General features: G+C 34.3%; 4 protein-coding genes across 11 annotated transcripts; 2 read left to right on the plus strand and 2 right to left on the minus strand.

The window, feature by feature from the left end:
* Positions 1-797: 797 nt before the first annotated feature.
* On the minus strand, positions 798-2738 carry KFase (kynurenine formamidase). The gene is made up of 4 exons (XM_066281686.1): positions 2483-2738; positions 2298-2399; positions 2029-2248; positions 798-1849 (listed from the first exon to the last, which is right to left on the minus strand). Exons 1-4 carry the CDS (start codon positions 2580-2582, stop codon positions 1408-1410), a joined length of 864 nt encoding a protein of 287 aa, XP_066137783.1. The 5' UTR covers positions 2583-2738; the 3' UTR covers positions 798-1407.
* Positions 2447-4288, plus strand: Ts (Thymidylate synthase). Of its 4 annotated transcripts, none has more exons than XM_066281681.1 (3): positions 2447-2478; positions 3291-3990; positions 4043-4288. In XM_066281681.1, exons 1-3 carry the CDS (start codon positions 2462-2464, stop codon positions 4250-4252), a joined length of 927 nt encoding a protein of 308 aa, XP_066137778.1. In that variant the 5' UTR covers positions 2447-2461; the 3' UTR covers positions 4253-4288. The 4 variants fall into 4 exon arrangements, with proteins under 4 accessions (XP_066137778.1, XP_066137782.1, XP_066137780.1 ...); XM_066281685.1 differs by lacking the exon at positions 2447-2478 and adding an exon at positions 2758-2848 and having other exon boundaries at positions 3288-3990; XM_066281683.1 differs by lacking the exon at positions 2447-2478 and adding an exon at positions 2879-3149.
* Positions 4289-4538: 250 nt separating this feature from the next.
* eEF1gamma (elongation factor 1-gamma) lies at positions 4539-7755 on the plus strand. Of its 2 annotated transcripts, XM_066281679.1 has the most exons (10): positions 4539-4687; positions 4808-4957; positions 5129-5344; positions 5964-6151; positions 6209-6324; positions 6424-6537; positions 6617-6773; positions 6833-7002; positions 7274-7398; positions 7450-7755. In XM_066281679.1, the coding sequence occupies exons 1-10, from the start codon at positions 4676-4678 to the stop codon at positions 7603-7605; spliced, it is 1404 nt and encodes a 467-aa protein (XP_066137776.1). In that variant the 5' UTR covers positions 4539-4675; the 3' UTR covers positions 7606-7755. The 2 variants fall into 2 exon arrangements, with proteins under 2 accessions (XP_066137776.1, XP_066137777.1); XM_066281680.1 differs by lacking the exon at positions 6424-6537 and having other exon boundaries at positions 4540-4687.
* Positions 7756-9844: 2089 nt separating this feature from the next.
* LOC136338891 (cytochrome P450 9e2-like) lies at positions 9845-11957 on the minus strand. 4 transcript variants are annotated; one of them, XM_066281676.1, is made up of 7 exons: positions 11658-11957; positions 11370-11533; positions 11151-11319; positions 10940-11102; positions 10679-10877; positions 10390-10623; positions 9845-10329 (listed from the first exon to the last, which is right to left on the minus strand). In XM_066281676.1, exons 1-7 carry the CDS (start codon positions 11849-11851, stop codon positions 9893-9895), a joined length of 1560 nt encoding a protein of 519 aa, XP_066137773.1. In that variant the 5' UTR covers positions 11852-11957; the 3' UTR covers positions 9845-9892. The 4 variants fall into 4 exon arrangements, with proteins under 4 accessions (XP_066137773.1, XP_066137772.1, XP_066137774.1 ...); XM_066281675.1 differs by having other exon boundaries at positions 10940-11319; XM_066281677.1 differs by having other exon boundaries at positions 10940-11339; positions 11383-11533; positions 11658-11797.
* Positions 11958-13325: the final 1368 nt, after the last annotated feature.

The following is a 13325-nucleotide window of genomic DNA, read 5'->3' on the forward strand; positions in this document are numbered from 1 at the left end:
TCTGCACTACATGGGGGAAGGCATTTCAACATGTGGTCAGTATCTAATTGAAAGCTATTCATACATAGATGCATTTCTAAATTTTAAATGATGTTTAAGACATTTGAAACCTGAATAAAGTGTAGATCAATTTTTCACTGACTGATCAAGTATTTTTAAGACTGTGTGCTGTAAAATATTGGTGATTGACTACAATTATTTTTGATTTTCAGCTCGATTCTCCCCTAAAGGTTAAAAATTAAGGAAGGACATCATAGCACAGAACAAGATTTCACCCATGTAAATGGTTTCTGAAATATTTACAAATACATTCATGTATTGAGTTGATTTATGCATTGTTTATGGGTATGTTGTATTTTGTTTTCTTTCAAAACTTTTTATAAAATGATGATAAAAATTACCGTCTGAATTATCTGTGATTATAATTCATGGCTGCAATTTAAAAACTGATGAATAAAGTTACTAATTTTTAATTTATTCCTTTAAAATATTTTCTCATTCGATTGTTTCAATTCCAGGTTTTCCTACTGCAGTGACTTTGAAGTTTTATCCGGCCTGTATATTAACTAAGTAATGTAAGGATAAATTGGTTATTTTATGAAATAATGTAAACTAAGCTATATGATGATTTATTAGTTATCCCTGTCATATTCAAATATTTGATGATAACTTGGTCACTGATTTGGTTTTGTTTTTATTTTAGTAATTTCCCTAATAAGGAAAGTGTTTTAAAATATTTTTTTAATTTTATTTTAGAAAACTGCTGAGTATCCTGTCCCATTTCATCTGACCTAGGGGAATATGTAAGTTTTTATATTTTCTTAGCAGTAATTCACAATGGAAAATATTTCAATGTAAATGTAATATGATGATCTGTAATTATACGCTATTTTGAGCTATACCATGAAAACCACTTGCCCTCACTGAAAATTTACAATAGATATTAACTGCATGGACCCTGCAATTTCTTAATTTCGTTCACTATAAAATATCTTTCTTCATTTTAGGAATATACCGACTACCTGCAGAAGCTAATGTGGTAAGAGGCTTCCATCTTCAGTTCTATTTTAAATATGACCAAATCATGATGTTTTAATAATATACGCTATGAAAGTTTTTCAAACTTCTAATGATTTAGAATTATTACTGATTTTACTTATGTAATGGTTAAAATTTAGAATTGGTAGGAAATTTGTTTTATGAATGTTTGTTGTTGCAGGCAAATTACATATGGCGGTAAGTATTCAGAAGAGTAAAACTGCTTACTGTTACTACGAGTTATGCGTAATTGTCACATTTAAGGAATAAAGTTTGAAAACTTGCACGTTTTCTTATAAAATCGTATTTATTTCGCAATTTTCTACAACCCCCAGGAAGGACGCAAAATAAACACGATCAAATCTACATTCACCTTTCTTGAATCGCATTTACAATTAATTTTGTAAGCTCAAAATTTTCGTCAAACAAATTCTCAATAACATCGAAATGGTCAGTCATCGGTATGATCTTTAAATGCGATCTCACACCGAGTCTTTGTATCTTGTTATAAAATTCTAAGCTCTGCTCAACAAAAGCGGGACTATCGTATTCCGCCCCAACAACATATATTACAGTTCCCCCATAATCGACGACGTTAAAAAGGGGACTCAACTCTCTAGCAGTATCTACTGATAAGCCCAACAATTGATTGGCCGAAACTTTAGTCAACGGTTCCATATTATAAAGACCACACAACAAGAAACAACCCTTAATGAGGTTCCGATCTTCTGGCGGGATCGACCTTTTGAATCCTGGCAACATGGTAGCTATAGCGTGACCACCCACCGAATGACCAGATAGGAAAATTGCTCTGCAAAAATATTTTTGGATTAAATCGAGACTCGCTAACGTCCTGGTAAAGTAGCTACGAATGTATAAAAGGGCTTAAGATAAATGATTTTCTTTCAGAAAGAACAAGTTTGTATAAATTTTTTTAATGTGTTAGTTTTTTTTTCTGATCATGTTATTTCTTAATGTGTGTATACCTACTTAGATTGGTGCCGTTTGGCATACTTTAGGCATTCTATCAATCCAATATGCAAGTGCTCCAAAATTTCCCCCACATTCCTTTGAGGACTGAGCTCATAACCAAGCAATATTGTTTTAATACCATTTTTATACAAATTGTGCGAAATAAAGCCGTTGTTTGAATGGCTGATCGGTTCATCTTGGTAGTATCCTCCATGGATATGAATTAGTATCGGACTCTCTGCATGGATATAGTTTAGAATTCTTGATAAAACAATTCAAGGTATTACCATCACTTAAATCTGTTCCATAAATATCGTATTTTTCCCTTGGTCCTGGACCATATGAGATTCCCACTTGATGTGGAATCGTATCTCGTACTAATTTAGTGTCTAAAATGTATGGAGTGTTAGGATTCTAGTATTCAAATTATATCTATTTATGGTCCACCAAAATGAAGATTGGTTTTACGTACGTGTGTTTATGAACTCTAAATGCTTGGCTATTACATCGTCCTTTGAGTACCTCTTCGAAAAATGACTGGGCGAGTACAACGTTTCCAAGTCCTTATTCATAGTTGATTATTAAATTTTTGGAAAGCTTTAGTTGCCAATCAATATACTATAAGCGAATGTGATAGTGAACATGTATTTATATATTACAGTTAATTTTTTTTTAAGATATCTTTCCCGTCCCTCGTTCTTTATTCAAACTAATGATATTTAATAGGTTACGTGATATCATAGTTTCGAATTTTGCAAGCAGAAGTAATTTATTCCTATCATCGTGAGTAAGCTAATATGTTGTTTTATGTGTTATTTTGAAGCGGAAATTTGTTCGGGTAAATGCGAAGAGCGGTAGTACCGGTACCCCTGATCGCAATGTAAAATTTATGTTGCGTTGTAGTGCTGGTCGAATGAAAACCCCCTTTATTGATAGAGATGAAACGTCATAAAGTTGACGTAAACATCAAAATTGGCGCTAGTTTGTTACAGTTCAATTTTAGTCGGTTTCTTACTAATGTCCCCACAACCTATAAGTGCTTCTAAATTTTAAACTTGTAAAAAACATTTTCCCTTCTATTACTGATATATTGAAGTGAAAGATAAAATTGGAAATATTTGGATATTGACAATGGCCAGGTTGGTAGAAAATCTTTTGTTTTGCTAAGCTTTTAAGCTGTCTCGAAGGAAGATCTTTCTTGTAATCATCTAAATACGACGAACATCAATTTTGAATGTCATCTCAAGCTCATATTCTAATAATTTACCTTCCCATAGCAGTAAAAAAAATACCACAAGCAATGATTCCAAGGAGAACATTCAAAAACCCCATGAGGAGTATCAGTATTTAAACCATATCAAGCATATATTGACGAATGGATCTGTAAACAAAGACCGAACTGGAGTAGGAACTTATTCACTCTTTGGAGCTCAAATGCGGTACACCTTAAAGAACAGTTTCCCACTTCTCACCACCAAAAGAGTATTTTGGAGGGCTGTAGTAGAAGAACTGCTTTGGTTTATAAGAGGCAGTACTAATGCCTTTGAACTTCAAGAAAAAGGTATTCATATCTGGGATGCTAATAGCACAAGGGAATTTCTGGACTCTATTGGTCTTAACGATAGAAAGGAAGGTGATTTAGGGCCAATATATGGCTTCCAGTGGAGACATTTTGGAGCTGAATATAAAGGAATGCATGCAGATTATAGAAATAAAGGCATTGATCAATTGGCTCATGTAATAAATACAATAAAGACCAATCCCTCAGATAGAAGAATTATCATGTGTGCATGGAATCCTGTTGACTTACCAGATATGGCTTTGCCACCTTGCCATTGCCTTGTGCAGTTTTACGTGGCAAATGGTGAACTTTCATGCCAGCTCTATCAAAGGTCTGCTGATATGGGCCTTGGAGTTCCATTCAACATAGCTAGTTATGCATTGCTGACTTATATGATTGCCCACGTAACGAATCTATCAGTAAGTCACTAATTTCGCCATATACGAAGTTTTTGAGCTTTTTTTGTTGCAGCCTGGAGAATTCATTCATACCATGGGAGACAGCCATGTATATCTAAACCATGTGGATGCTTTAAGTGAGCAAATAACTAGAGAGCCCAGACCTTTCCCACGACTCCACATTAAGAGAAAAGTTGAAAACATTGATAATTTTACTATTGATGATTTTGAACTTGTAGGGTATGATCCGTATCCCAAGGTGAATTTGCCTATGGCTGTGTGATTGAAATAATAAATATTAGTTTTAATGGAGTAAATACACCAGTTGTTTTATATTTTATACGAGAGATAATTGTTTAGAATTCAGTCTTCAAATGCATATATGCAGAAATTCATATCTGTGCTAAAACGCTAAGAATCTAACTTTAAAACAGATTTCACTATGAACAATTTTTTAAATATTATGTATGTCTTAACTGTATTTTTCTCCAGGATACCTTCTATCCTGAAACGAAAACAAATATAAACTTTTTTGAATGTTGAGCGAAAAAATGGGAATTAGTCGAAAGTTATAGATCAGGCAAGTATTTTGGGTTGCCTATGTGCTTGCTACTATACTGACACTGACACGTATTTATTTTTCCACATTGAACCGTGTTTCATTGGTTGCCTACATACTTTCTTCTACTTCTTGAACTGCTCAAGAATGGCCGCCGGTGTAAGTTTTTACAAAATTTATTTAAAATCATCTTGATTATTTCTGCTCATCTATATTAAAAGCTAATTTTAAATCGATCCTTCGTATTCGTTTTATTAATCAAACCGGGTATTTTTGCAGACTTTGTACACCTACCCCGACAATTTTCGAGCAGCCAAGGCCCTGATCGCGGCTAAATACTCCAAGACTGAGGTAAAAGTTGCCGAAAATTTCGTGTTTGGTGAAACCAATAAAACCAAGGAGTTCCAGCGGAAATTTCCGGGAGGAAAGGTAAAGATGTAAATAGAATTATTTTTCTATTTTTCTTCCCTAAGTCCGATGAGTTGAGGTTATTGTATATCTGTCACTCTCAATCAGTTTTGTGCCAGATGTGTTCTTTTTAGCCCCTTTGGGGGCTCAAAAATTGATACGCTATTTGTGAACATCAATGATTACTTGCAGGTTCCAGCCTTTGAAGGAAGACAAGGTCAACTACTGCAGGACAGCAATGCCATAACATTTTTTCTAGCTGACGATCAATTAAAGGGCAAAACTGACTATGATAAGGCGCAAATTCTTCAATGGATTGGTTTCGCTGAGGGTGAAGTACTTCCAGCTGCTTGTGCTTGGGTATTTCCAATTTTAGGAATAATCAAGGGCAATCCAAGTACTGAGGAGGTAAATGTCTATGCAATTTAAGATTTGTAAATGCCCATAGTATAACATGAAGGTAACATATGCAATACAATGTAATTTTCTAATGAGCCCCTTGCATTAAAGCATCAACATTTTAAAATTTTCCGTATAATAGTTTCTGTTAATTCTCTTTCAAAGGCAAGTGCTGCCTTGTTAATGGGAGCAGTTGTAACAAAAAGAGAAATATTAATAGACAAATTTTATTCTACTAAGGGATGTTCTTGATGATTCATTTTTTGATATATTTGTCATACAGTGTCTTATGTGATACTTAATATCAAAGGTCACTCTTTTTTTCAGAGTTATAAAATAACGAAACTAGAATTTTGAATTGTGGTCTGCAATTTTTATTTAATGGGTTAAATAGTCACTTGAAACTGGGTCATTCAACCAAGTGAAATTTAGAAACAATTTTTTACTCTTGATCTGTTATAAAACCTAACATTTTAATGTAAATTAATTGACATTGTATCTTATGATAATTAGAAAATAGTTATGAACAATAGAAATAGTAATTAAACAATCCCTAAATCATAGAAATTTATTATTATTTATATATTTGTCAGATATTGGAAACCATGACATTTTTATCATTTTGCAGGCCATCAGCAGAGCTAAAAGTGACATGAAAGTAACATTGAACATCCTTAACAACCACCTACTTACAAGAACCTACTTAGTTTCTGAACGCATCAGTTTAGCTGATATAGTGGTAGCCTGTAACTTATTAAACCCCTACAAATATGTCTTAGATCCAGAGTACAGAAAGCCATATGTTAACGTTAACAGGTGTTTTTCTATGCCTTTTATAAAATCGAAATTTCCTTAATTAACCTTTAACATTAGATGGTTCAACACTTTAATCAACCAACCTCAATTCAAAGCTGTTCTTGGAGATGTTACATTGTGTGCTAAGCCTGCCCAACTTGCAACTGTGCCAGCAGCCATACCTTCCAAAGATGGTAAGACTTTTTTTCTTTTAGTCATTACTAAGTGCTAAGGTGTATTGTAATTGGGCCGCTGTGTAAAAGTGCTTACAATTTTTGAATTTTTCTTACAAGCTGGTCAGTTAAAAAATAAAACGGCGAATAAGGAGAGTAAGCATAAAGAAAAGCAGAGTGAGAAAAGCATTGAAAGTTCAGAACCTGTTTCTGATAAACCTAGTAAAAAGAAAGGTAACTTTTGGTATTTAACGTTGTGTCCCGAGAACCTTTATTGTCTAAAAGTAATTATTATTTCCTATTTTTTCTTTAGGAAAGAAGAAGAAAGATGAGAAAAAACAAGAGAAGAAAGAGAAATCCAAAAAAGAGACTCCAAAAAAAGAGGAGCCTGAAGAAGAATTGGACGCAGCTGATGAAGTTCTTGCTGCAGAACCCAAAAGCAAAGATCCTTTTGAATCCTTACCTAAAGGGTAGATATATCAGAACCTCACTATTCCTATCCTCCCCTATTTTCATCTTTTGTTTGCAGAACTTTCAACATGGATGAGTTCAAGAGAGTATATTCAAATGAAGATGAAAGTAAATCGATTCCGTTCTTCTGGCAAAAATTTGATCCAGAAAATTATTCGATTTGGTATGGAGAATATAAGTATCCTGAGGAGCTAACTAAAGTTTTCATGAGCTGTAATTTAATCACAGGTAAGATCACTGTGTTTTAGTAAGGTTTTAACTATTGTTTTATTATATTGAAACTTTTATATACATGTTAATGCAATATAATACTTTGACTTTCTTTATCTAGTCCTGATGTGACAACTAAATGGGATATAATTAGGGAAATTTTCAAAAAATTAAGACAAAAGAACCTCAAATTTTAATAGTTACACGGTACATTAATACAATTTGAGGTTCTGAGTATAGTGTGCAGGAGACCTTTCTACTATTCCTAAAGCAAATCATTTGTTTTCAGGCATGTTTCAACGTTTAGATAAAATGCGCAAACAAGGCTTTGCCTCCGTATGTTTGTTCGGGGAGGACAATGATAGCACAATTTCTGGGGTGTGGGTATGGAGAGGTCAAGACCTTGCCTTTACTGTAAGTTATTCGGTAAACACTTAAACGGATTGTTTCTAAAAGGGATTTTAGCTGAGTCCTGACTGGCAAGTAGACTACGAGGTTTACAACTGGAAGAAGTTAGACCCTGCTTCCGATGAAACTAAAAAATTAGTTCAAGAGTACTTTTCGTGGACTGGCACGGACAAAATGGGCAGGAAATTTAATCAAGGGAAAATCTTTAAGTAGGTTAATACTTGAAATGTGTTTTGTACTACTATATTTTGGTCTTTAACTTGAACAACTTTGAGTACTCTACTTGCGATTAAATTTATCGGGCCTTTTTTAGTGTGTCGTTTCATTTCAATATCTTTTGTCGGAAATAAATTATTTCTTCGACCAAGGTGTTTTTTTTTTGTATGTCGGATGGGATGAAATAAACTGAATTACGAAATTTCTAACTGCTCACTCTAAATTTTGAATCTAGAAAATTCCCAACTTATTTACATTACTTGACCAGTGTACAGGGTCTTCCTGAAATGACTGCAAAATACCAAAAAATTCTAAACGAAAAATAATTCGTTATAGACAAACTTACCTATATCCATCATTTTTCCGAAATAATTGCAAAACTTATCAGTTTTCACTAATTTTGAAACTAAGATGTTTGCAATAGGAAATGTATTATTTTATTCCGTCGGGGTATGTGCATAACTAAGCTACTGGTTTGAATTCGCAACTTTTCCTCCATTTTACCAAATCTAAAAACGTGGCATGTTGCTTTCTATCGCGTATCGATCCCAAGACCGATGAGTTGTATCTTTACAAAAGGCAGGTAGAATTAAGTTTTAAGCCGTTGTCACTTAAAAAAATATATATTTATTAAAATGATTACAAAAGTGCTTAGGATTAACATCCACGAGCTTCTAATTAGTAATAATCCTCTTACTGATACTGGCTTGTGTTTATATAATAAAAATATGCTGAACTATCTGAATCTGAAGCGTGTTATGGGTTTCACGTGTTACATGTGTTATGTCCCATTGAAATGAACATATAATTAGTACATTTTTTATGTTTTCGTACCGATGACTTCGTAGTTGATTCATTCGAATGTTAACGCTCCGACATTCAAGATGTTCGTGTTACGCGAGGCACTAATAATAAGAATAATCGGGTTTTTTATTGTTCTAAAGATTGGTGAGATACTCCGTTAGTATATCCATAACTTAATGGGTGAAAGTCGAGGAGTTTAACTGTCATTTTGTCAGTGAAAGCGGATGTTGCTGATGTGAATCTCGCTCACGCTTTTGGTATTAGGGGGTGAGTTCTTATTGTTGTTTCTTTTGGTTCACAGTTATGTTTCATCACGTCAATGAGAACGACGTGATTAGAATATTTAATAAATTATTAATTAATAATTGGACCATTTTTCTTACCGGGAAATTTAACTGAAGATACTTACTTAGACTTGTTGGAGAATGCCATCAACCCAGCGCTGATCGAAATTATGGAAAACGACCAACGTGTTACCATGAAGAAAATCCGATATTTCAACAAGACGGAGTTCCTCCCCATTATGCAATACCTGTACGGCAGTTTCTGGATGAAATGTTTCCTGATAGATGGATTGGGAGGAAGGGTGCTATCGAATGGCCCGCGAAATCACCTGATTTATCTCCTCTTGATTTCTTTTTGTGGGGACATTTGAAATCGAAAATTTATGCCACCCAGCCTCAATCCTTAGAAGATTTACGGAACCGCATCACTAATGAATGTCAACAAATTAAACCAGATATTCTTCAAAATATCCGGGAATACTTTAAACAGTTGCTGTACTGTTGTATGGAGGTGAACGGGGGACATTTTCAACACTTAATAAGATAACATGTAAATACTAATCAATAAAGTTAAATTAATATTTCTCGGCGACGCGCAGCTCAAATGTAAAAAACGAAACGCCATTTGAAAGACAATTTAATGCACATTCAAAAGTTGTATCACAACATACCCCTTTCCATTTGAAAAAATAAGGGTGAATGCCGCCCCCGCTAAGAGATTGAAGTTACAGTGATAGAATTAATGTAGAAATTTATCCCCCTGAAAAAAAAGTATAGGGTCCGAGGCTTTTTCCAAATTTTCACATACAAAGCAGTAAACTTTGCTGGACCGTTTTCGATGGGCCACCCTGTATAATTCCACAAAAAAATAAAAGTAAAGGAATTTTTTTGTAGAGGTATTTGGACATACACTAACTTCATATTGTACCTATACCTAAATATTTATAACGGTTAAAACTAATTAAATTCATTTTCTTAAAGTTGTTCTACATTTTGCCACTACTGTATATGTAGGTAAGTTTGCCTAGTACGCCTTATTTTTGATTCAGCAATTTTTGGTTAAGCGTTGTACAGTCATTTTAGAAACACCCTGTATAACTAGTACACTACTGTACTTCATGATAAATGAGATTTTTCAAACACACCTGTTAATGTAAAAAATGAATTTAATACATAAAGCATATTATGTTCACATTCTAACTAACACGCTCAATTCCCAGCCATAGGCCGGCCTCTGGTCTTATATTAATAACAAACTTCTTACTCAGCTTCAATGGCACTTGAGTCTTTTCTATAACTACCAGTTTAAATTTGCTGAGTAAATGGAAAAGTACTGTTTTCACTTCAAGTAACGCAAATCTCGATCCTAAGCAGCTTCTAGGCCCTTGACCAAATGCTAAAAACGTGTATGGTACTAATTTATCTCGATTTTCCGAGCTGAACCTTTCTGGAATGAATTGCTCCGGTTGGGGATAGTATTTAGGGTCGTGATGAATTGCGTAAGAAGGTATCTGAATTGCCATTCCTTTAGGAACCACTAGGGTCCGTTCTTTTGGAGATTTGGGGTAGATAGTGTAAGTTTTAGTGCATTCACGGCCGATGATAACAAATGGTGGCCACTTGCGTAGAGCCTCTAATAAATGATTATTGTTCAATACGAACTTTGTTAAGTATATTACCTCATAAGACCCACCTGAAATGACCATGTCCATGTACTTCATGTTAGCAATATCTTCGTAACTAACAGATTTTCCTTGAAGGCTCAGAACTTCCTTTCTAAGTTTACTTTGCACCTCATTATTCAATGCCAGTTCATAAGCCACAAAGGTCATTAGGGACGATACGGAATCGAAGCCGGCAAAGAAAAATATCAGGGCTTGTGCTGTAATATCTTCATTGGAGATTTCTCTGGATAACTTGACATTTTCTGTAAAAAGCAACAATTGGAGTTTTGTCTCATAAGTGTGTTTCTAATTTATTACCAATGAACTCTTCAGTAGCTGCAAACCCGACTTCAGCTGCATGGTCATCGTCCTTTTCAATACCTTTTCTAGCATCCATCAAAATTTGCAGCATGTCTGGTCTATAGATCCCCTTCTGCTGCCTGGTTTCTATAGTATTATTAACCAAGTTTCTAAAGAAGGTATTCACTTCTTTGCGAAATATCTTGAGTTTCAGAACCTTAGAGAAAACATTCATTAGAATTTTATGCCACTTAAACGTTTGTTAATTAGGTATTTTACTCTAAAAAGCTTTGGGGAAATCTGAAACAACAGTATCTTCAAGAAAGTCGTAAACCTTAGATCTGCTATTTCTTGCCCCATTTTGTAGAATTCATTATCAGGTTCCGCTAAAGAATTCACCTCGACTCCAAATGCCATTGTTGCTATCACGTCTATCGTGAATCTAAAATGTACATAGTTTTTTATAAAAATTAACAATGCTTTGTTGTACCTAGTAAAGGCGTCTTTGATCTCGATATCAGTGACGGTGCCTATATCCTGTTCCTGGAAATGTTTAACGAAGTTTTCTGCAGCTTCTGATATCAATGTGAACATGGCCCTCATTTTACTGCTTGTAAACAACCCAGTAAGAGATGCCCTCATTTTACGCCATTCATCACCTAGATATTCAACGATAATCCTTAAAATCCTGAAGTAAGGGGTTCCTTACCTTTCAAACTAACCAGGTTTTTGGCAAATATTGGATCGACTTTTGGATCCGTAACCGCCACATGATCAACAAAATGATCAAAGTCTTTAACAGTTATTTTTCTTATTAAATCGGGGTCGCGAACCACTAATTTGGGTCTCAGAAACTGGTATATACCATAATATCTGAAATGATGGTAAATGTTCGTTAATTAGAGTTTAGGTTCTATTCTTGGGAACGTTTGCATTCTGATTCATACATACTACAAACCTCAGAAAGTCATCACAGCTTTATACTCCGTACACCTACCTGACTTCGGGTATTAAATTGTAATGATAAGCGACAATATCTGCCATATTCATAACTCGAAAAATCATTCTCCAGCTATCTCCAAACAATATCCAAGGGTGTCCTTGTTCGACTCCTCTGCTTTTCCAGTAACTGTAGGGATGGATCCATAAGCAAAAGTATAGAAGTACCAGCACAATTGCGAACAGGAACATTTTATACGATGTAATAATTGGATGAAACTGACCTTGTAATCAAGAAAACAAGAAAAACCCGTTAAGCTATTGTGTTTCATAGTTTGATTATGAACAAACTCGTCGTTCATTGGCGCATGATACGCATTGGCGTATCCTAACTCGATTTAAGATAACGTGTTTAGATAAGAAATACATAAATATCTATCTTAAATATAAATACAGGGTTGCTCGTTAGTGCGTCAAAGTGCGACATCTCAATATATATGAGTTTTAGAAAGAAATGTTTCATATAAAAGTTTTCGGTCATAACAGGTACGCATTTTAGAACTATTTTCAAATATACAGAGCCCATCATAAAAGAGTGGTAGTACCAAATTATGGTTTTTTAATGGAACGCTCAAAATTTGTGTGCCATTTTCAGATTTATCGTCAAATTTAAAGGTCCGGGTCTTATACCATACCAAAAATTGACCGTTTCACTGAAATCTGAACATTGCCTTAACCGCTACGAATGTCGAAATCGGTTTTATGGGGCTCCAAGAGGACCTAATAAGGTACGTTTTGACGTGTTTTAATTTAAAAAAAGTTTCAATAACTTCAGAAATAGGCCTCCGAATTTGCATGACTTACAACCCTAATAACCTGCTTATTTCGAATGGAATGTCCCAATTTTTTTGATTGCATTGTGTTTAGAATCCAAAAATCTACAACTTTTGTTAACATTACCCTATCCGTAAATAGGGCCATTATTAAGTTCCCGATCATTTTTCCTTTTTGGCTTCTAAATGTTTGAAAAATGGCACCGATGACGTTCAGTACCAAAACTACGGGAAGTAATTTTATTTTTATGCTAACGAGGTATTCACAATAAGTTTTCAAATTGTTCACTATTTTGACTAGAATACAGTTGTAGTCTTATTAGAAAACACATCTTTACTTCTCGTAATATCTTATACCGGACATTACGTAACATTTGTTTCCGTTTTAACGCACTAATGAGTAGCGCTGTATAAACAAATAAAAAAATACTGATAGCTAGGTCATTTGCATGCAGGGTGTAGGGTTGTCTCGTAAATCATGAAAGCTACAGGATAGACTACGGTTGATCCTACATCTTTCATGTCGGATCGAACGCGTTTAGAAGCTGCTTTGAGATTGGCTACATTCCGAATGCTTTCGCAGGAATGCGGGAAGAATGTTTTGAAATTTGTTTTTTTGAAATTGTCAAGATCTGAAAAATAGAACAATATTTAAGTGACCGCATAATAAACACTAGAAATGAGTTAAAATTATATTGAAATCCCAAAGTTACACTGACGGTATGTGCACTTTAATCCGCAAAAAAATATATTAAAAAAAAATGGTAAACAACTATTTTAAATTATTATTAAAGTAATATATAGGATGATCCAAATTGAGGATTGCCGCCGATATGTTAGAAGCCATTAGAGATTAGTGTTGGCTAAATTGTGGCAAACATGCAGTGCTCTTA

Source organism: Euwallacea fornicatus, chromosome 4, assembly GCF_040115645.1.
Source record: "Euwallacea fornicatus isolate EFF26 chromosome 4, ASM4011564v1, whole genome shotgun sequence".
Taxonomy (NCBI): Eukaryota; Metazoa; Arthropoda; class Insecta; order Coleoptera; family Curculionidae; genus Euwallacea; species Euwallacea fornicatus.

Excerpts from the sequence above, each read along its gene's own strand:
- eEF1gamma (XM_066281679.1), top strand. Across the intron at positions 6,774-6,832 it reads TTTGAATCCTTACCTAAAGG|AACTTTCAACATGGATGAGT; the intron begins GTAGATATATCA and ends TTTTGTTTGCAG. Across the intron at positions 7,003-7,273 it reads GAGCTGTAATTTAATCACAG|GCATGTTTCAACGTTTAGAT; the intron begins GTAAGATCACTG and ends ATTTGTTTTCAG.
- Ts (XM_066281681.1), top strand. Across the intron at positions 3,991-4,042 it reads CCCACGTAACGAATCTATCA|CCTGGAGAATTCATTCATAC; the intron begins GTAAGTCACTAA and ends TTTTTGTTGCAG.
- KFase (XM_066281686.1), bottom strand. The coding sequence starts at position 2,582 with ATGAATAAGGACTTGGAAACGTTGTACTCGCCCAGTCATTTTTCGAAG. Across the intron at positions 2,400-2,482 it reads TTTAGAGTTCATAAACACAC|ACACTAAATTAGTACGAGAT; the intron begins GTACGTAAAACC and ends CATACATTTTAG. Across the intron at positions 1,850-2,028 it reads GCCAAACGGCACCAATCTAA|AGCAATTTTCCTATCTGGTC; the intron begins GTAGGTATACAC and ends ATATTTTTGCAG.
- LOC136338891 (XM_066281675.1), bottom strand. The coding sequence starts at position 11,851 with ATGTTCCTGTTCGCAATTGTGCTGGTACTTCTATACTTTTGCTTATGG. Across the intron at positions 10,878-10,939 it reads TTTCCCCAAAGCTTTTTAGA|GTTCTGAAACTCAAGATATT; the intron begins GTAAAATACCTA and ends GTTTTCTCTAAG. Across the intron at positions 10,330-10,389 it reads CATGGACATGGTCATTTCAG|AGGCTCTACGCAAGTGGCCA; the intron begins GTGGGTCTTATG and ends ATCATTTATTAG.